Genomic DNA, 23,408 nt, shown 5'->3' on the forward strand with positions numbered 1-23,408 from the left:
GGCTGAATAGTGAGCCTTTGAATCCCAGCCCTACTTCAACTAAAAACAAATAAATGGACCTACTCTCATCTGGTTTAGATACTGGAATGTTACAGTTCTGTGTCAGAATTCCTTTGAAAATCTGGTTCTGCTGTTAACTATAAAAGTTTGAAAACCACTGTACTTGATTAGCGATGAATTTGGTTAGTATCTACAGACTAGAGCCAAGAACCTTCGCACAATTCAGAGACATGCAAACACAGGGCCAGAATACATAAGGACTATAAACATCATCGGTATTTGTAGTCCAGAATGATCACAAATTGTTAATCCTGATAGCAGATAAAGGGGAGGACGTGGGCAGGCCAACAGGCACTTAAGTTACTGTCTACTAAAATAACACACTCTGTTTACAGAATCACAACTGCTCTGGGGAAACCAGGGCTGACCAGTGAAAGCTTACAGACCCCTCTTCAGCCACAAACTGGAATTATGAAGTGGCCTGCAGATATGACATATTTTGATGTTCAGTTCAGTGCTTCACTTTCCTCAGAACTACTTGGCTACAGAATACTTTGATCCTGGCCCTTCTGTGACTGCTCCCTGATGGAATATTTGGACAAAATCCCAACACTGAATTAAGATGAAGGTAAGCTATAATGTCTTATATGAAAAATAACATCAGATCAAGGTCTCTCTTTTCTTTTTAAAAAATTTTGTACTGCTCATACCATATGGGGAAATGGGCCTGCCCTCAAGTAACTGCTTCTTTTGAATCTTTTCAGTAGCTCAAACTTGAACTCAGGCATCAGTTCTTTGTAAGGCTAAAAGAACACGGCCTCTAAGTACCAAATTAGTCATTCACATGAGCCAAGTAATCAACTAAGAATCCTTGGTACTTTCCTTGGACTAGCTGCAAGCCTACAGTCCAAAGATCATTCATCTCTAATTCAGGAAAGGCCAAAAGATACTTAATACCTGCTCCATAGTTTTAGAAGTAACTTAAGTCATGAAATAAAAGGTGCTCATGAGTCTTCTGGATGTATGTCAGCAATTCAGTTAATTCATTGAAGAAAAAAAAAATACATGTAAATATTTACTTTCATTAACTCTATACTCGGCAATTTTACAGCAAAGAACACATAATAAGAGGTGTTCACACAAAATGGAGATTAATGCAGTTAACACTGACAGGTTTATACTAAGGTACAAAAACAAGTGCTTGACTTAGAAATTTAACTTTATTTACAAATGTTCTCCTATAAACAAAGACGCCACTCTACACCTTTAAAATATTGTAACTGATAATTTCCATAAAAACCATTTACATAGTTTCAAACTTTCTGCATAAAACTGTATTATGAGATGGGCAAACAATCTCACAAGATGGTCTGAGACATAAAAACAAAGACAACCTATCCAGCATGAATGTCCTATTGACAAACTCAATGAAGAATTAAGAATCACACTCCACAATGTGCTGCTCCACCAAGAAATAGCAATGTAATGATTTTTTGAAAGGTAAATGCTTCACAATAAACAGTCTTCTTGGGTAGTACAGTGTAACTGTGATTGTTTAGGACTGCTCTTGCGGGCTAATATTTATGCTGTTGTTTTTTTTAAATCATCATTGTAAAAAGGGCAGACTTACAGATTTTTCTGACAATGAAAATCTGTAGACACTGGTCTGGTCTCATCATTCAGGCAAATTAATAAAATAACAAGTGCATGGAAAGAATGTTAAACAAAAACATAATCATCATGTGACTGACAGAATTCTCCCTGAAATCAGAAAATATTAATACTCAATAGTATGTATAAATTTGAATTTATAGCTGAGACAATAGACAAACTAATTAACCAAGGAGCTTAAAATAAAATTATTCAAATTACCTATTTATCATTTTATGTGCAGTAATTACTTTTTAAAAATCCTTTTAATTTTATCTAGGGATAACCACTCACATCATGGCTAAGTTGCAAGGAACTTCAAAACTTTGAAAAAGAATTTCATCCCTGAGAAGTGAGAGATAGAAAAATATCTAAAAAAAGAGAAGCAACAGTCTTGCACCCTTTTAACAATCTCACCACAGCATGAACTACTATTAACATTGAGCAATCAGATATTCCAGTCCTGGAGAGTTACTGCCTTTCATGATCTGATCTTTTGTAATGAAACTACAAGTGCAACATTAAAAAAAAAACAGATAAATAGAAACCCTGGTTTTATTTTCAGCTTTACATTTTTGACAAGTGCAAGGTCAGCCAGCTAAGATATAAATATTCCAATAATGACCGAAGTAATAACTTCTACTGGCATGTCTTCTTCTGAGTCTCCATTTCCTCCACTGATATTCATCCAAATAATAAAAGTAACACAATTGCAATTGAGTTTACTATTATCAATGGCACTGTAAAGAGAAAAAAAAAAAGTTTGTTACTATAAAGAAAAATCAGAGAAAAAACTAGAAAATAATTATTAGCCTCCAGGAACAACAGAAATATCTAACAATATGTCATCATAATCATGTTGTAAATAGTTATAACAAAGAAACATTCTAAAATACATTGGATCATGAGATCCAAAACTGATGTTAAAGAGAGCTTGTATAACTGGGAGTAAGGGTTGCACTGGAACAGCTAGATCAATGTGAAACATCTGTGGATAGTCCCGGTGCAACCCCAAGAACACGAGTGCATTGGAGCCCGGCAGAAGTAGACCCACAGGGTTGCCACTGACACTTGATATTAGAAATATAGTGCAAAGAAGATTCTGTAGTGTCATTTTACTACATTAAAAATGAACTTATTTAACATTGTATCCAAGGTTGTGATTAAAGGGAGAAGAGGTCCTAATTATAATGGTTTTAAATAAAAGATTTTTGAACTCTTTTTGTCTTGAATTGCTCAAAAATATTTTCCAATAGAATGACAGATACGAAATCTCTATTTTTCTTTTTTCTTTTCTGTTTTTTTTTTTTTTGAGACAGAGTTTTGCTTTGTCTCCCATGCTGGAGTGCAGTGGCGTGGCACAATCCCAGCTCACTACACCCTCCACCTCCCGGGTTCAAGCCATCCTCCTGCCTCAGCCTCCCAAATAGCTAGGATTACAGGTATGCACCACTGGCTAATTTTGTATTTTTAGTAGAGACGGGGTTTCACCCATGTTGGCCAGGCTGATCTCGAACTCCTGACCTCAGGTGATCTACCTGCCTTGGCCTCTCAAAGTGTTGGGATTACAGGAGTAAACCAACGTGCCCAGCTTTCTCTTGAAAACCTCCCAATACTGTATATGATTTTACAACTTGGAAACAACAGTTTCCAAAAGGCAAGCATATAATTTTGTCTTTTAGCTCTGACAGGTAACACACAAACAGATTGTATATATTATACTACGCATTCTATTTGTACCAACTGACTTAGATAGAAGTAAGAAGCAAACTAAGAAAAAGAAAAAAAAAAAACCCAGTAACTTTCAAGCAGCAAAGCCATGTTAAAGAGAAAAAAAATTCCCACTACAAATGGCATATGTAGTATTCACACTCAGAAGCTTTGCTACTTAAACCACAACATTAAAACTTAAGAGTGCTCTATTAGCTTTTCTTCTTACCTCTCATCACAGTTCTTACAGATCGAATAAGGTTCATTAGCTGTGATTTAATTCCCGGCTCTTCTCCGAATCCACCAATTCCCTGGTCTGTTCCCCAGCCAACTGTATAATGTAAAGATTAGCTGTGTTAAAAGTTATTACACACTTGCCTTCCTCCCTCACTAGTCATCTTCTAAAAGATTAGTTTGAGACCTTGTTAAAGACAAACTATAAAGTCATATGACTTTTAAGAAAAGTTAAAACAATAATGAGTTAAATATTTGTTTTCTTTTTAACTTTTGATAGCAGCAACACCCTCATTTCACTACATTTACACTTTGATTTTATAAAATAAACTACAATCTAAATTATTCCATGGCATTTAATTTAGTGAAGATGGTCTTTGTAACTGTTTTTTTCTCTTTTTAAATACCATACAAAATACTTCTCAAGTCACATCTGAAAACCAAAGCATACTGTCAAGCTAATATAACTATTATAATTAGCTCAATTCAGAATTTATAAAATCCATCATAATCATTAGTATAAAAATGCTGTAGCTGAGAATCACTGTCTACATTACTTGGGGAAACTTTTAAAGTAAACCTGGTAAAGTGGGAGGTCGATCATAATAACAAAATACACAAATCTTTTCAAACACCATAATACCAAATCTTGAAAATCCAAAAGATCAAAACCCTGAAGTCTAAAATCCCCAAAATGACAAGAAATATCAAAATCTCAAAAATGTAATTCTAGGAAGAATACTTTTTTAGATTCTTTTTAAAAACTTACAATAATATAGAGACAGGGTCTCACTTTGCTGCCTAGGCTAATCTCAAGTGATCCTCCGCCTCAGCCTCCCGAAGTGCTGGGATTACAAGTACAAGCCACTGCATTCGGCCTAAGTATTTCTTTCTTTTTTTTTTAAATTGAGACAAGGTTTCACTCTGTCACCCTGCTGGAGTCGCCCAGGCTGGAGTGCAGTGGTGTAATCACAGCTTACTGCAGCCTCAACCTCCCCAAGTTCAGGTGATCCTCCCACCTTGGCCTCCCGAGTAGCTGGGACTATAGGCACAGGCCACCACACCCGGCTAATTTTTCTATTTTTAGAACAGATGGGGTTTCGTCATGTTACCCAGGCTGGTCTTGATCTCCTGGGCTCAAGCAATCGACCCACTTTGGCCTCCCGGATTACAGGCGTGAGTCACCGCACCCAGCCCTCATTTACGTTTTTAAAAGCGGAGTTATCTTTTAAAGAATTTGGGGGCTGGGCATGGTGACTCACGCCTATAATTCCAGCACTTTGGGAGGCCAAGGCTGGTGGATCACTTGAGCCCAGGAGTTCAAGACCACCCTGGGTAACATGGCGAAACCCTGTCTCTACTAAAAATACAAAAATTAGCCAGGTATGATGGCGTGCGCCTGTAGTCCCAGCTACTCGGGAGGTTGAGGTGAGAGGATCACCTGAACCTGGGGAAGGTTGAGGCTGCAGTGAGCCGTGATCATGCTACTACACTCCAGCCTGGGCAACAGAGACCCTGTCTCAATTTAAAAAAATTTTTTAAAGAGGCAAATGTGTCATTTGAGAAACATAAAAACACAACAGAACACTTCAAAGGCCACTTTACACAAAAAAATAGGCAATGACAGCATATATGTATTTTTGCAGCACTAAAGTATGCTAATGACAGTCACACAGGTATAACAACCATGAGCAGGTGAACCATATTCACAAAGAAAGAGGTCAAAAAGGAAATGTATAAACACATTATCACTATGGTTAGTAAGTGTGTTCACCTAGCTTTATCTAACTGTGGTCATCTGAAATACTGTGACAAACAACATAAGTCTTTTGACAGATCAAAAACTACAGTAGGTCACCACTGCATATGCAATTGCCCAAAGAGCCAAAATAACAAGAAATTTTATTTTTCACTAATGCAGACAGATATAAAGAACCTTTCTTCATTTACTGAGGAAGTTTCAACGTTTTTACATGCATGCACAATGCCTAAACACAAAGTCAACACTGTGGTAATGTACCTTTGCAGTCAAATTTGCAAAGAATGCATAAAACAAATGAGAACTCTCAAAAGTCTCTACACAGTTTATACCTCCAGTATTGCAAATGATGTAAAGATGAAATATATAGCATTGGGAATCGTAAAAAATCATGCTGACAATTGAAAATAGTGAAAACAACTGAAAAAGAAAAAGAAGAAAGCTGAAAAAGATCGACATGTGATAATGTGTTATTACAGGGAGAGATTATGGGCAATTGCATGGAGATACTCCTTAAGAGCTGGTTGGCTTTCTCCATCATTAACTATATTTTGATGTCCTGCGTCACAATGAATAGCTGCTTTTTTTTTCTTTTAGGACATGGCTCTCCTCAGACAAAATGTTCACGTTCATTTTCTAGGTGGCACTTGTTCTTTTTGAAATTCTTCTATGGTTTGATATACATCAACATGAGCTTTCCCTATTAAAAGTCCCCATCCTCGGCCGGGTGCGGTGGCTCACACCTATAATCCCAGCACTTTGGGAGGCCAAGGTGGGCGGATCACCTGAGGTCGGGAGTTCGAGACCAGCCTGGCCAACATGGAGAAACCCCGTCTCTACTAAAAATATAAAATTAGCTGGGCAAGGTGGCGCATGCCTGTAATCCCAGCTACTCAGGAGGCCGAGGCAGGAGAATTGCTTGAACCCGGGAGGTGGAGGTTGCGGTGAGCCGAGACCGCGCCATTGTACTCCAGCCTGGGCAACAAGGGTAAAACTCCGTCTCAAAAAAAAAAAAAAAAAAAAAAAAGTTCCCATCCTCTGTGCCATTCCACATCCACTTATATAGAGACCACAAATTTGGTGGAAACAACACTGGTGATCAAACAGCAATACTGGTGCATCAGTGTCTTCTTACCCTACTATGCACATAATTATTTTTGAACCAGTCAGTAACTTCGCTGGCTTCTTCAGGCAAATACAGGTTCAATTCATTAAAAGTTCCTGGAATGCCATCAGCTGGAAGGAATGCTAACGCAGGCAAATGACACATTTTTAAACTGAAGTTTTCACCACTGCAGCATCTGGTAGCCAATCCACTCACCTGAATTTCCCACCAAATACAAATAAAGACAAGAACATGGTAATAGTTCTGCCTAACATGATAAAACTATCCTGTTTATACCCAAAAACACACTAATCCCTTCCCCAAAATTCAGCTTTCAAGATTTCAACATTCAGGATTTTAATCTTTTGGGGTTCAAAACATTAGGAATTATGGCATCCAGGACTTTTGAGATTATGATTCAAACCTGTAATAGCTTGGTTAGGCTTCCAAAACATGCTCTAGCCTGCCAGGAGGACATATCTTTTTTCCCCTTTTTCCTTGATAATTCCTCTTCATTTATTAATTTTGAGTTGAGGAATTTAGCCCACTACCCCTCTTATTCTCTATAAGTGAGTCTTTTACATTCTTTTGTCATTCTCCTATGATACTACAAATCATTATTTCTTCACCCTTATGCACTAATTCTTTTTCTATTGTGTGACCCATTCTTCTGAAGACTTATGTCCTCATTTCTGCAATTTGTCCTTCTCTTGTCCTCATTTCAGGTCCACTTTTTCCTATCTCGTATGACTACACGGCTTAATTAATTCCTGACACGCTAACCCTTAAACTTGAAGAGAACAGTTTTTTAAAATATATATACCTGAAAGACTCAAATATCAGGAAATAAGATTTCACTTTTAATCAACTTTTATTTGGTTGAAATAAAATGCTAAATAATGGTTGTTTGCTTTTTTGTCACTGAGATATGCTGTGGTATAAAACTAATTTAAAATTCAAGTTTACAACAGGGCTGTTGTTTACTCCTACTCACTCTTCACAGAAACTAGCTCAGGTTCTGCTTATAGCCCTTCCAGTCCACAGGGGTTTCGTTCTTTTTTGAATTCCCATAGTACAACTACCATCACAGTTGTCACTATCGCAGCCTTTGCTATCTCTTGCAAGACTCTTTCAATAGATACCCCTGTAATCTTGATGTCTCAACCCTTTGAGTTTTCTCCCTTAAAGGGTTAGATCTTGCTACCTCAATTCCCATTGCCTACTGAATAAGGACCAAATTCCTTAAATTGACCTTCTAGTTTTATACCCTTCCACACCCCTCCAAGTATTCCTATTCTCAGTCAATTACTCCAGCAGTCCCCAACCTTTGTGGCACCAGGGACTGGTTTCATGGAAGACAATTTTTCCACAGACAGGGGTTGGGGGGTGGTGGTGGTTTCAGGATGATTCCAGCGCATTACATTTATTGTGTACTTTATTTCTATTATTATTACATCGTAATACATACTGTAATAATTATACAACTCACCATAATGTAGAATCAGTGAGAGCCCTAAGTTTGTTTTCCTGCAACTAGATGGCCCCAACTGGGGATGATGGGAGACAGTGATAGATCATCAGGCATTAGATTCTTACAAGGAGTACGCAACCTAGATCCCTCTCATGCACAGTTCACAACAGGGTTCATGTTCCTATGAGAATCTAATGCCATCACTGACCTAACAAGAGGCAGAGCTCAGGCACTAATGTGAGCCATGGGGAGTGGCTGTAAATACAGATGATGCTTAGTTCACTCGCCTGCCACTCACCTCCTGCTAGGTGGCCCAGTTCCTAATAGGTCCATGAGAGTAATTTAGGGGTCCCCAACCCCCAGGCCAAGGGCCTATTAGGAAAATTACTCTGGAAATTGGCCAGTTGTCCAGGAAGAAAGACTTCCTCCCAATACTGACATTTGGGGGCTTCACCTCAATGAAACAGCCAATTTCTTCATTCACTTAATACTGAGACCCACCAGTAAACAAGCCCTGACTACACACATGGAACTTCCAAAGAGCTTCTCAGTCCCTTACAATTAAACAGATAGTCAAGAAAGAACAATTCTTAATATGGAAAGACATATCAAACAGAAATGGAGACTCTGAGGAAGAGAAGATGCAAGAAGTAGAAAAATGCATTTTTTAAATAAACATCCTTAGATAAAAGCCATTGTAGCTATGAAACAAAAACAGAATACCATAAGAACAGATCCCATCCAGGGATCAAGCAGCTCTTGCTACATGAGGATTAAAAGTTCAAAAACAGTGGTTGAAAGATGAAATTAAGAACACCTACCAAACACAATTAAAGAAAAAAGAAAATTGGAGTATAAATCTGTCAAAATAATCAGTTCCAAAAAGAGAGAAAAAAAAATAAGAAGCAATTATTGAAGAAATATTAAGTGAAAATATCCCCAAACGAAGGACATGAGCCTTTTTAGCCAAAAGGGTCCAATCAGAAAACAGCCCAATGAATGAGAAAATTAAAAGGTACAATGTCTTCAAAACTCTGCAGAAAGTTTCAATCTAGAATGCTATATCTAAATCACAAATCAACTATAAGAATAAAAGTCATTATTTTTTACCATTCAGCTATGAGCAATATTCATAGTGATAATAATGTAAATATGGAATGCTGATATAACCAATAATTGGTTGGAGAAGGGAGAGATGGAGAAGTATGTGTACAGTAATCCCCCCTTATCTATGGGGCATATACTCCAAGATCCCCAGGGGATGCCTGAAACCATAGATAGTACCAAACCCTATATATACTATATATATTTTTCCTATATATACACACCTCTGGTAAAGTTTAATTTATAAATTAGGCATAGTAAGAGACTAACAACAGTAACTAATAATAAAATAGAGTAATTATAACAATATGCCAACATCACTGCTCTTACACTTTAGGGTCATTATTAAGTAAAATAAGGGTTACTTAAACATAAGCACTGCAATATTACAACATTTACTCTGATAACCAAGACAACTGCTAAGTGACTAACAGCTAGCTGAGGAAGGCAGCATACATAGCACGGAGATGCTGGACAAATGAGTAATTCATGTCCCAGGTGGAATGGAATAGGACGGTACAAGACTTCATCATGCTACTCATAACAGCCCACAATTTAAAGTGTATAAATTACTTATTTCTGGAATTCCCCATTTCAGTATTTTCAGACTATGATTGACTGCATGTAACTGAAACTGTGGAAAGCGAAACTGTGAATAAGGGAGGACTAGTATACTTGTGCTCACTCAAGCCTGAGTGTGCTGCTGGTGGTATAATTGTGTGAAACCCTGCCATAGCATAAGTCAATAGTTTGCTTCTAAGGAATGGGGCTCAGGTCGAGGAGGAATGAGGCAAATGGCTTCTTTCTTTATAAACTGACGAGCTTTTTGACTTTGAAAACCATACACATATTGCTTTGATAAAAGTAAAAACAAAATTTAACAAGAAAGCCCTCTGCAATTAGGTCTTCCTCCCCACAATATGAATATCCTGAGGGCTAGGATGAGTTCTGTGGCATCATGTTATTTAAAATTATGTTTTAAAACCACCTTTATATGGTATTGATAGTTTCAATTTTCTTTACTTGTTTTAAAATGTATCATTGGTAAAATTATCAATCCTTTCCATCCACAGCCACAATTTCGCATATGGTAAAAAGGATTTGTCTTAAGTACTATATGGATTATGCACTCAATTTTTATTGGAAACCATACTTCCCAGCAATCTTTTTTTCTTTTAGATCTGTTCCAAAAAATTGCTTAAGCATATTTTTTTACATGTGAGATGAGTGACTCCCAGAAAAAAAAAAAAAATTGCTCTTCAACAAAACAAGATAAAACTCTACAATACTGGAATTAGCATAATTTAAGCATCACCACTGAAGTAATTTAAACATATAGTAAGTTCTCAGTTAACTGCAGCCCAGTATCTATTCTTATGCCACCAGAATGAAAAAAAAATGGAGGGAGAATTTTTGGATGGAGAGAGTAAATCATTAGTCTAGATATTCCACATACAAATAAAAATGTGACAAGTAAAAGATCAGGGGCCAGGGATTATCTTTTACTAGAACAAATAGTTTACCCTCCAACTGCTATATAGGGAGTCTCAGTTGTTTTTCTCAGGAACCTAGCCAAAGCTTTAAGAAGCATTGCTGTTTTTCGTTTTTTTTTTTTTCTTTTGAAGAGAAAGATTTGGCCGGGTGTAGTGGTTCACACCTACAATTCCAGCACTTTGGGAAGTTGAGGTGGGAAGATTGCTTGAGCCCAGGAGTTCGAGACCAGCCTGACAAGAAGTTAAAAAGTTAGCTGGGTGTGGTGTTATGCTCCTGTAGTCCCAGCTACTCAGGAGGCTGAGGTGGGAGCAGTGCTTGAGCCTGGAAGGCCAAGGCTGCAGTGAGCTGTGATCATGCTACTGCACTCCAGCCTGGGTGCCAGAGACCCTCTTTCCAGAAAAAAAAAAAAAAAAAGAGAGAGAGAGAGATATTTAATTCTCTGGCTTTCTTGTCACTTCCACAGCTAGAGGGCCTGGCAGAGAATAAATGATAAGACCAGTCAGCAGTACTTGCTACCTTAATTTCAGAAATAAAGTTGAATAGAAAAAGTTACTGACTGCAACCACCAAACATGTTCTTCTGCTGTCCAGACTTCAAAAAGTCACATACAAAATGGCAATCCATCCAGGCTCAGCCAAAAACCCTCGGCACACATATTTTGAAGAAAAAGTACTAGTAACAGTTTTGAGAGCTCGCTGACCCTGAGCAGATCTCAGCCTCTCTGAGATCAATTTCCAAATCTATAAAAGAAAATGAAAGTGATTTTGTCAATGTTACCAAGTTTACATATGATCAAATGCTATCATAAACATGAAAGTGCCTAATAAACTACACAAAGAACTCTGCTAATGTAAGTTTTTAAAAAGTACCTTTATCAAAAAGATCAATGGTGGCTAGGTGTGATGGCTCACGCCTGTAATCTCAGCACTTCGGGAGGACAACGCGGGCAGATCACTTGAGGCCAGAAGTTCAAGACCAGCCGGCCAACATGGCAAAAAACTACCTCTACTAAAACTACTAAAATTATCTGGGCGTGGTAGTGTGTGCCTGTAATCTCAGCTACATGGGAGGCTGAGGCATAAGAATCGCTTGAACCCAGGAGATGGAGGTTGCAGTGAGCTGAGATAATGCCACTGCACTCCAGCCTGGGTAACAGAACAAGACTCTGCCTCGAAAAAAAAAAAAAAGATACATGCAGAAGTAAATTATCTGGTATACATATACTACTTTTTCTTAGTTCTATATTATTTCCATTTAATCCCTGATAAAATTCAACAAAAGCTTTTTAAAATTCAACAATAGCTCACTCACTATTTTAAAATCTAAAATAATATATTGGTCTAGAGCCATCATTTATTAATAAACCCTAAATCAAGTAATAGCGCGTGGTATGTTAACTGTGTGCTATGGCCTGAAGCCTGGCCGTCTGCAAGCCAGAAAGAGGGCCCTCACCAGAACCAAGCCATGCCAGTACCCTGATCCTGGACTTCCAGGCTCCAGAACAGTGAGAAAATTGTTTAATCTATCCAGTCTATAGTATTTTGTTATGGCAGCCTGAGCTGACTAATACACTGATTTATGTGAGGGATGTTTCTATTGTGGTGTTCATAACACATACCTAGTACTGGATATGATAAATACTTGTCAAACTGGTACTGGATAAAGCAAATAAAAACTCTAGTAAGAACAATTTTTTGCAGGTATCAAAATCCACTTCACTATGTGGCATTTTTTTTTTCTTGCACTAAAAGGAAATTAACATCATTGTAGAAAACTGGAAGAAACAACATATTCCCTGTATCACTGTCAAAATATTGGCTAAATTATTTATAAGAATACACATATCCCTCACATCAGGAATTGCAAGAATATGATAATGATAAAGTTATTTAATTATTTAGAAAACATTCGTTGATTGACAAAACTGTAAAGATAAGAGGATCCTTCTCAGTCTACTGGAGGAGACAGAAAAAAAACTACAGTGATGCTATGACCCATGGAGATGGGTCACAGACGGTTTGTGGGAAAGGGCAATGCCAGAGGTAGGTCTTAACTGACAGGCTGACGAGTTAACCACTTAAAGGGGTTAAGTCAAGGTCACTAATGAGTAAATGCTCAGCAGTGGTAAAAATGGTACATAGGACAAATACTGGGGAAGGATAAAAGAGGAGGAGGAGGAGGAAGGGGCACCTTATGGTGGGCTTGTAAATCACAAGAGAGTGTTGAAGTTTATATTGAAGGCTACAGATACTGAAGAACTGAAGAATTTCAAACCACTGAAGAACATGCTCAGCTTCACCTGAGAGAAGCGAAACTGGAGGCAGGATGACCAGTAAGGAGTTTGCTACAAAAATCCATGCTTGCTTATCTAAAAACCCAAATTAAAAACAAATAAAATAAAAAAACCTAGGCAACAAGAAAGCACCTATATAAACAATATTTAGTAAGTATTTAAAATATTTTAAAGTTCTATTTTAAAACATATTTAGATATTTTTAAACAACCTTATCCACTTAGACGAGCCAATGTAGTGTGTTCCCTTAATTTGGGACCACATTCAAAACACATTCTCAGGCAAAATATTTCTATGCTACCTCTGTAGAGAAGACAAAATGTGGAAGACAAAGTTCTAGAGGGAAAAGTATTAATATTTTTGGGCCACTCTAATATTCCAATAGTTTGTAGCAGTTTTTTGTTTTTTTTTTTTGAGACAGAGTTTCACTCTGTCACCCAGGCTGGAGTGTGGTGGAGCAGTGTTGGCTCACTGCAACCTCTGCCTCCTGGGCTCAAGCAATTCTCTTGCCTCAGCCTTTCAAGCAGCTGGGATTACAGGCAGAGCGTCACCACGCCCAGCTAATTTTTATATTTTAGGAGAGACAGGGTTTCACCACGTTGGCCAGGCTGATCTCGAACTCCTGACCTCAGATGATCTGCCCGCCTCAGCCTCCCAAAGTGCTGGGATTACAGGCATGAGCCAACGCACCCGGCCCCCTGTACCAGGAGTTTTTAATGTAAGGGCACAAATCTCAATCACCTGCAGAAATTTTGGAAAATACACACTACTGAACTTCACTTTAAAAATTTGAATGTAGATCTAGAGTAGGGTTTGGGCATTATATTTTTTAAATGCTCTTTTAATAATTCTGAAATATACTTTCAAGTGAGAATTACTGGTTTATTGGAACAATGGCTTTAAATATACAAAATTGAGACCATTCTACAAAATCTGAGATGCTACAGGCATCATACAAATCTATGCTTTCCTAAATTAGCTGTGGAGACGGAATGGAATTACAGTATATTTTATATTAACCCCAATCAATAATGTGAAGTTAACTGTCACTTATTATTCTCCAATTAGCTCATATAGTTTATTTAAATAAATTACATTCCTTGAAGGCAAGAACCAAGTATTTCTCTTATAAACCCAAAATGTCTGAAACAATGTTAGACACATTGCAGGTGTTCTAAAACATATCCCAGTTGGGCGTGGTGGCTCAAACCTGTAATCCCAGCACTTTGGGAGGCCGACGTGGGTAGATCACCTAAGGTCAGGAGTTCAAGACCAGCCTGGCCAACACGGTGAAACACAGTCTCTACTAAAAATACAAAAATGAGCCAAGCGTGGTGGCGGTAGCACCTGTAGTCCCAGCTACTCAGGAGGCTGAGGCAGAACAATCACTTGAACCTGGGAGGCAGAGGTTGCAGTGAGCCGGGATCGTGCCACTGCACTCCAGCCTGGGCGACAGAGCAAGACTCTGTCTCAAAAAAAAAAAAAAAAAAAAAAAAAATTTAGCTAGGTGGTGGTGGGTGCCTGTAATCCCAGCTATTCGGCAGGCTGAGGCAGAATTGCTTGAACCTGGGAGGCAGAGGATGCAGTGAGCAGAGATCATGCCATTGCACTCCAGCCTGGGCCATAGAGCGAGACTCCATCCCCAAAAAAAAAAAAAAAAAAAAGACAAAAAAAAAAATCCCTTAAGTTTCACCTAAGGGTAGGATAATCAAAGACTTGTTATTAAACATAACTAACAATATGAAATGAAATGAACATTATTCAGCCTGTAGCATTAGTGAGTATTAAAAGCTCATTAGATTTCAAAACCATGAAGGAAGATAGCACTACAGATTAGTTATGTCTATTTTTAAACTTTAGGTAAAGGAATTATCCAATATATATTCTTTTGTGCCTGTCTTTTGCTCAAATTGTGTCACAGTCATCCATATTGCTTTGTAGGACCACAGTTCATTCTTTTTCATTGTTATGCAGCATTCCATTATATGCATACAATTTAGTCATTCTACCATTTCTACTTTTCATTGTGATTATGCTATGAACATTCTCATACATGTCTTTTGGTGCACATATTTATGAGCATTTGTGTAAGAGTGAAACTGCAGGATCACAGAAGATGTGTATGATGAGCTTTAGTTACTTCTGCCAAAAAGTCTTTCAAAGTGGTTGTGCCAATTTATACTTCCATCAGCAGAGTATAAGAGTTCACACTGTTCTATAACCTTATCAAAACTTCCTATTTTCAGGTAAGAATGTGTAATTCAAAAAACAAAGACCCCCCAGCTTTCTGGATACCTTACAATTCATACATATAATTCAATGGTTTGAAGTACATTCAGAGTTGTGCAACTATCACCACATTCAATTTTAGAGTATTTTTACCAACCCAAAAGAAACCCTGTACACATTGGCAACCACTTCCCACGCCCTCAGGCCCTCCAGCACCAAGCAACCACTAATCTACTTTCTGTCTATATAAAATTGCCTAACATAAAGAGTATCACATGCTATGTAGTCTTTCTTATAAACAGTATCATATGATATGTGGTCTTTTACGACTAGCTTCTTTCACTTAATATAATGATTTCAAGGTTCATCCATATTGTAGCGTGTAATAATACTTCATTACTTTTTTTTGCCAAATAGTATTCTACAGTATGGATATCTACAGTTTAGTCATCAGCTGATGGACATCTGGGTTGTTTCCATTTTTTGGCTTTTATGAATAATGCTATTTTGAACATTCCATGTTTGTTTTCAATACTCTTGGTATACCTAGGAGTAGAATCACTGTGTCATATAGTAACCATGTTTAACATTTTGAGGAACAGCCAGACTGTTTTCTGAAGTGGCTGAACCATTTTACATTCTCTTTAACAATATATGACAATTCCAATTTCTTCACCACCTCACCTATACTTGTTATTATTTAGTGTTTTTAACTTTTTTATTTATTATATTATTTTACTTATTAACTTTTTTATTATAGCCATCCTGGTTGGTGTGAAGTGGTATCTCACTATGGTTTCGGTTTGCACTTCTCTAATTAATAATGTTGACCATCTATTCATGTGCTTATTGATCATTTGCTTATGTTCTTTGGAAAAAATTCTATTCAGTTCCTTTGTAAATGTTTTAATTGGGTTATTTATCTTTTATTATTTAGTTCAAATAGTTCTTTATATATTATGGATAGAAATCACTCATTAGATATCTGAGTTGTAAATATTTTATCACAGTCTGTGGTTGTCTTTTAAAGCATGAACTTTTTAAAATTTTGATGAAATCCAATTTATGTATTTTTTCTTTGGCACTTGTGCTTCTGGTATTGTATCTGAGATGGTTTTACCCAACCGAAAGTCACATAGCTTTTTGTCTGTATGTTCTTCTAAGAGTTGTATAGCTTTTTATCTTACAGTTTGTAAGTCTATGATTATGAGTTAATTTTTGCAGATGGTGTGAGGTAGGAGTCCAATTTTACTTTTTTTTATATGGCTATTCAGTTGTTATAGCACAATTTGTTGAAAAGGCTATTTGGCACCCTTATTGAAAATCAATTGACATAAATGTAAGGATTTTTTTAATGGACTTTAAATTCTATTTCATTGATCTATGTCTACCCTTATGCCAGCATCATCCTGTTTCGATTATTGGACCTTTGCACTAAGTTTTAAAATTGGAAAGCACAACTCCTCCAATTTTATTCTTCTCTTTCAAGATTGTCTTGACTATTCTGGATTCCTTGCATTTTCTCTAGGATCAACTCACCAGTTTCTTCAAAAAAGCTAACTGGGATTTTGATAGACACCACATTAAACCTATAAATCAATATTAAGTACTATCATCTTAATAATATTAAGTATTCTGATCTGTGAATATGGGAAGTCTTTATCTTTAAAAAGATCTTTAATCTTTCTTTCAACAATGTCTTATAGTTCTCATAGCATGAAACTTGTACTTCTGTTAAATTTATTCCTAAGTATTTCATCCTTCTTAATACTGTAAATAAAATTATTTCCTTTATTTCATTTACAATTGTTCATTGTGCACAGAAAAACAAATGACTTTTATGTAGTGTTCCTAAATCCTGCAATCTTATTAAACTCATTCATTTGTCCTAATAGCCTTGTAGTGGACTATTTAGGATTTTCTATATATACAAAATTATGTCATCTATAAACACAGTTTTATTTTTTCAACCTCATAATCTGGATGTCTTTTCTTTTTTCTTGTCTAACTGCCCTGGTTAGAATCCCCATTATGATGTTAAATAAAAATGGCAAGAGAGGACATCCTTGTCTTATTCCACATCAGGGAAAGAATTTAGTGTTCCAGCATTAAGTATGATGTTAACTAGGGAATTTTCATACATGCTCCTTATGAGATTAAGAAAGTTCCCTCCTATTGTTAGGTTGTTATTTTTTTTTTTTATCATGAAAGGGTACTGGATTTTTGTCAAATGCCTTTCTGCATTTTTTGTGAAGACTGATTTTTATTAATATCATTGATTACATAACTGATTTTCAAATGTTAAACCAACCCGGTACTCCCAAGATAAATCAAATCCCACTTGTTCATGGTATATAATCCCTTTCATAGGTTGCTAGATTTAGTCTGCCAGTATTTCATTGAGAATTTTTGCAGCTATATTCAAAAGAGATATAGGTCTCTAGTCTCTTTTCTTGTGATGTCTCTGTCTGGTTTTCATATTAGGTTAATACTGACATCATGGCATGAATTGAAAAGTGTCCTATCCCCTCCATCTTTTGGAAGAGTTTGTGAGAAATTGGTATTAAGTCTTCTTTAAATGTTTGGTAGAAAGCAATGCTGAAGGCTTGACTTAGTGAGAAGTTTTTAAATTATTAATTATCTCTCTTTGTATGTTATAGGTCTATTCGTATTTCCCATTTACTTGAGTCTAGTCAGTCTAGCTAAAGACTTGTCAATTTTGTCAAGGAATCAGCTTTTGGTTTTGTTAATTCTAGTATTTTTCTACTACATATTTCATTAACTTTCACTGTAATCTTTATTATTTCCTTCCTTTTGCTTTTTTTTTGTGGAGGCTGCGAAAGCAGGTTGTGGCTCAAATGACAGAGACTCTTACTGTTCTGAGATTTAGCAGATTGACATTTCTCTTTTTTGGTTTTTTTTTTTTTTTTGAGACAGGGTCTCACTGTGTCGCCCAGGCTGTAGTGTGGTGGTGGGATCTCAGATCACTCCAACCTCTGCTTCCTGGGTTCAAGCGATTCTCCTGCCTCAGCCTCCCCAGTAGCTGGGGTTACAGGCACGTGCCACCACACCCAGCTAATTTTTTGTATTTTTGGTAGAGACGGGGTTTCTCCACGTTGGCCAGGCTGGTCTCGAACTCCTGACCTCAAGTGATCCGCCCACCTCGGCCTCCCAAAGTGCTGGGATTACAGGCATGAGCCACGGTGCTGGGCCTTCTGTTTTGGTCTTTCTTAGAAAACATTTTGTGTATATGCCTCACTGATCATCCCCTCCTCCACTCTCTTCATAGCGCTGACTTGTTGAAGAGACAGGGCTAGTTTTCACTGTCACTGCTGAGATACGTCAAGCTCTAAAAACAAAACCACCACCATAAAACACATCCCCATATCCCTTCAAGCTACCTTTTCTTCTTTTCCTCCAACTTAAAGATAACATTGGATAATCTTACTGTCTCCATTTTATAACTTTCTACTCATTTCCCAACCCATTCCAATCTGGATTTTACCCACTGCTGTAATTGCTCTTGTAAAATCACCAATGACCTCCATTACCCTGAATCAAGGCTCTTTTCAGTCCTTAACTTACAGTAGTCCTCCCCCTTAATCTTGGAGACACACTTCAAGATTCCACAGTAGATGCCTGAAACAGAAGATAGTACCCAACCCTATATGTAGTATATTTTTTTCAATCTGATAACCAAGTGACTAATAGGTGGGTAGCATATACAATGTGCATATGCTGGACAAAGGGAAGATTCATGTCCTCATGATACAGGATTCATCAGGCTACTCAGAACAGCTTGCAATTTAAAACATGAATTGCTTATTTCTGCAATTTTCCAATTAGTACTTTCAGATGGCAGGCGACTACAACTGAAACTGCAGAAAGCCAAACCACAGATGAGTGGGGACTACTGTACTAAGCTACTCAGTAACATCCCACTGTTGTAGTATCTCTTCAAACACTCCCTGACTCTGGTGAAATCCCACTGTCTAGGTTTTTCCATCTCTCTGTTTTGCTCACTTGTCAAGTTCTTATGTCAGTTCTTCCATCTCTACCTAAACAATAAATACTAGAGGAGATTCTAGGGCTGTCTGGGGCACCAGTTCTTTTTGTACTCTACTCTCTTTTCTTTCGTAACTTCATCTTCTCACATGACTTCATTTATTATCTATGCTTGACAAACTCAAATTTCAATCTCCACCCTAATTCGTGCTGCTGTTCTATGGACTTAAATGCAACTGGCTAACATCTCCACTTGCATATCTCATAGAAATCTCAAACTGAGCATGACTAAAATTTATTTCATTATATCTTCACCTCCTTACCTAGCACCATCACCCCAAATTTTCCTCCAATACTGTCTAACTCAGTAAAGGTATTACCCTTCACTCGGTGGCTTAACCCAGAGGGCCAAGAGATCTTTGACTTCATCCACTCTTATTCCCAAAGTCCAACAGTAAATTCTGCCTTTTCTACCTTTTTTTTCTTCCTTCGAGACATAGTCTTGCTCTGTCACCCAGGTTGGAGTGCAGTGGCGCGATCTCGGCTCAATGCAACCTCTGCTTCCCAGGCAAGTGACTCTCCTGCCTAAGCCTCCAGAGTAGCTGGGATTACAGGTGCCCGCCACCACACCCTGCTAATTTCTGTATTTTTAGTAGAGACAGGGTTTCACCATGTTGTCCAGAGTGGTCTCAAACTCATGACCTCAAGTGATCTGCCCACCTTGGCCTCCTAAAGTGCTAGGCATGAGCCACCATGCCCAGCCTCTACTTTTAAACTATCTTTTGATCCACATAAGATTCCTAGGGCTGCCATAACAAAGCAGCACAAACTGGGTGGCTTAACAGAAATTTTCTCATAATTTTGGAGGCTAAAACTCTGAAATCAAGGCGTAAGCAGGGTTGGTTCCTTCTGCGGGCTCTGAGGGATAATCTCATCCATGCCTCTCTCTTAACATCCAGTAGTTGCTGGAAATCCTTGGTATACCTTGTCTTATATGTGCATCACTCCAATCTCTGCCTCAGTTGTCACATGGTCTTCTGCGTGTGCATCTGTGTGTCTCCAAATCTCTCTTATAAGGGCACCAGTCATTAGATCTACAGCCTTCAATCTAACCCAGTGTGATCTCATCTTAACTTGATTATATCTGCAAAGACCCTGTTTCCAAACAAGGTCACCTTCATAGGTATCAAGGGTTGGGACTTCAACACATCTTTTTGAGGGACACAATTCAACCCCCAACTTGATCCCTTCTACTTTTCTGGATAGCGGTGAACAGATGAACTCTGGAAGATGACATTTGAATCCTAGCTCCACCACTTTCTACTTTCTACCTGTGTGTTCTTAGAAAAGCCACCTACTCTCTTTGTGATCCTAGTTTTCCACTGGAAAACAGAAACTCTCTCAGAGTTGCTGTGAAGGCTACACCAGTTAATATATGTAAGACACTTGATACAGATCCTGTACGTAAGTGCTACATAAGTATTAGCTATTATTATTGTTGTCATACCCACTTGTGTCTACTTGCCCTATTTAGAATGGTTCTTCCTTGGGAGGCCGAGGCAGGTGGATCACGAGGTCAGGTGTTCGAGACCAGCCTGACCAACATGGTGAAACCCCGTCTCTACCAAAAATACAAAAATTAGCCAGGCGTGGTGGCGCGTGCCTGTAATCCCAGCCACTCGGGAGGCTGAGGCAGGAGAATCGCTTGAACCTGGGAGGCGGAGGATGCAGTGAGCCAAGATCGCCCCACTGCACTCCAGCCTGGGGGACAGGGTGAGACTCTGTCTCAAACAAAAAGAATGTGTCTTCCCACATCCACTGCTTTCCCTTCCAATCTTTCCTCCGTATTGTAGCCTGAAGGATCTTGCAAATAACACAAATCTGGTCACGTCGCTATCTTAAGACCCTCTTCTCACCTGCCTCAGTTTTCACACCAGGTCTACACTGCTTAAAGCTCTCCTCACCCTTCCAGCTCCTCCCAACCCTTCACCTTCACCGAGTTAATGTTTACTCATGTATCAGATTTCAGGTTAGACACACTTCCTCCAAGAAGCTTTCGCAGATACACAAGTTAATATCTGCCCGTACTTCTCTTACATAATACTCTCTATACTTGTTATTGTCACTTGTTTAGTTTTTATTTAGATTAACTTCCATCAGAAGGGCAGAGTAGCTGCTGTAACTTCAGTTACTATAAATGGGCCTGGCACATACTTTGCACTCAATAAACATCTTCAGAAGTAAATGAAATGAATCAATCTTGCTCCTGGGTTTACGTTTCAGTGATTCAAACGGGCATACTTGGTACACAACGTGAGGTCCTGGAAGGTATAACTTGTGTTTTCATTTTTGAATTTCTAAATTCTAGCAGAGTTTTTGGCACACTGTATGCACCCAATAAGCTATCTGAATAAACTTTTCTTGGAACATGAGTGTCTGAATGTCCTGATAACTCCAACACGTTCCCTTCCTATAATTCCTAAAGCCCAGGAACACTTATTGCCTTCCATCAGTTAGTGAACTACTGATGCTCCAAAATGAGTCACGCCTCCTTCCCCTCCACACCCAACTCGTTTTGTTTTGTTTTGTTTAGACGGAGTCTCACTCTATTGCCCAGGCTGGAGTGCAATGGCGCGATCTCGACTCACTGCAACCTCTGCCTCCCAGGTTTAAGTGATTCTCCTGCCTCAGCCTCCCGCCCGGCTAATTTTTGTATTTCCACCACCACCTCCGGCTAATCTTTGTATTTTTAGTAGAGATGGGGTTTTACCATGTTGGCCAGGCTGGTCTCAAACTCCTGACATCATGATCCGCCGGCCTCGGCCTCCCAAAGTGCTGGGATTACAGGCGTGAGCCACCGCGCCCGGCCCCACACCCCCAACTCTTAGCCCAAAACTCAGACCCCGGGTTTTCAACTATTAAAAATAGTCACAGGACCGCGACACTGCACTGCAGCCTGGGCAACAGAGCGAGACTCCCCCTCAAAAAAAAAAAAAAGTAGTCACAGAAAACTGCAATTAAATTACTGACCTGAAGTAATCGCAAGCAGAGGCGTCCCTAACTGACCTCTGTATCGCTCCACCCCAACACCCTGGGCCCTGCACAGCGGATGTCTGTTGAATATTCTCCCGGCTGTTGAGCCCAAACCTGATGAGAGGAAAGGCTCGGCTTCCACTCCGAGCCGAGCCTTCCGCTGTTCTTCTGTCCCGGCCTTTGGTGTCCCCTCACGCGGCCCCATTAGGTTCCGCACCCCCGGGGACTCCGCCGCCGCCCCAGCCCGCGCCCCGCGGTCCCACTCACTGTTCTTGAGGAATCTCTCCTCGTGCAGCACTGCGATGGCGTTGACGCAGAGCAGGGCTGCCTGCAGCAGTGAGTACAGGGTAAAGGCCATGGCCGTCCGGAGCCGCCCCGAAGTCCAAGCGATTTCTCTCCCGCCGCCGTAAGGGACGTGGCGCCTCCACGGCCGGCGCCTTCCTACGGAAGCCGATGGGGCCCAAGACGAACTCTCCGGGAAGCCCCGCCCCCATCTGGCTAAGAACCGCCCCTCGCTGAAGATTGAAAGTCCTGCCGCTTGTCTAGACCGGTGATGTGCAATCAATGCTCTGGTGTGGCCAGTGCTGCAGGTGCAAAATACACACCAGATTTCACACACTTGAAACTGGAACAAGGATGAAGAATATCCCAATAATATTTTTGTTTTTTGAGATGGAGTCTGGCCCTGTCGCCCAAACTGGAGTGCAGTGGCAGGATCTTGGCTCACTGCAAGCTCCGACTCCCGGGTTCACGCCATTCTCCAGCCTCAGCCTCCCGAGTAGCTGGGACTACAGGCGCCCACCACCACGCCCGGCTTATTTTTTGTATTTTTAGTAGAGAGGGGGTTTCACCGTGTTAGCCAGGATGGTCTCGATCTCCTGACCTCGTGATCCACCCGCCTCGGCCTCCCAATAATTTTTAAATGTTGATAACATGTTGAAATGAAAATATTTTGAGGCCGGGCGCGGTGGCTCACGCCTGTAATTCCAACACTTTGGGAAACTGAGGCGGGCAAATCACCTAAGGTCAAGAGTTCGAGACCAGTCTGGCCAACATGGCGAAACCCTGTCTCTACTGAAAATACAAAAATTAGCCGGGTGTGGTGGTGGGCTCCTGTAATCCCAGCTACTCAGGAGGCTGAGAGAAGAGAATCGCTTGAACCCAGGAGGCAGAGACTGCAGTGAGCCGAGATCCAGCCTGGGTGACAGAGCAAGAGGAAGGAAGGAAGGGAGGAAGGGAGGTTTCTTGTTTCTTTTTAATTATTTTATTTAATGTGGTTATGAAGACACTGTAAATGACATGTGAGGCTTGCATTATATTT

The 23,408-nt window shown here is 39.2% G+C and overlaps 1 protein-coding gene across 1 annotated transcript; it reads right to left on the reverse strand.

Moving 5' to 3' along the window:
* Positions 1–1,201: 1,201 nt before the first annotated feature.
* Positions 1,202–22,573, reverse strand: IER3IP1 (immediate early response 3 interacting protein 1). The gene is made up of 3 exons (XM_002828200.5): positions 22,355–22,573; positions 3,590–3,691; positions 1,202–2,390 (listed from the first exon to the last, which is right to left on the reverse strand). The coding sequence occupies exons 1-3, from the start codon at positions 22,443–22,445 to the stop codon at positions 2,335–2,337; spliced, it is 249 nt and encodes an 82-aa protein (XP_002828246.1). The 5' UTR covers positions 22,446–22,573; the 3' UTR covers positions 1,202–2,334.
* Positions 22,574–23,408: the final 835 nt, after the last annotated feature.

The sequence above is a fragment of the Pongo abelii genome, chromosome 17 (genome assembly GCF_028885655.2).
Source record: "Pongo abelii isolate AG06213 chromosome 17, NHGRI_mPonAbe1-v2.0_pri, whole genome shotgun sequence".
NCBI lineage: Eukaryota > Metazoa > Chordata > Mammalia > Primates > Hominidae > Pongo > Pongo abelii.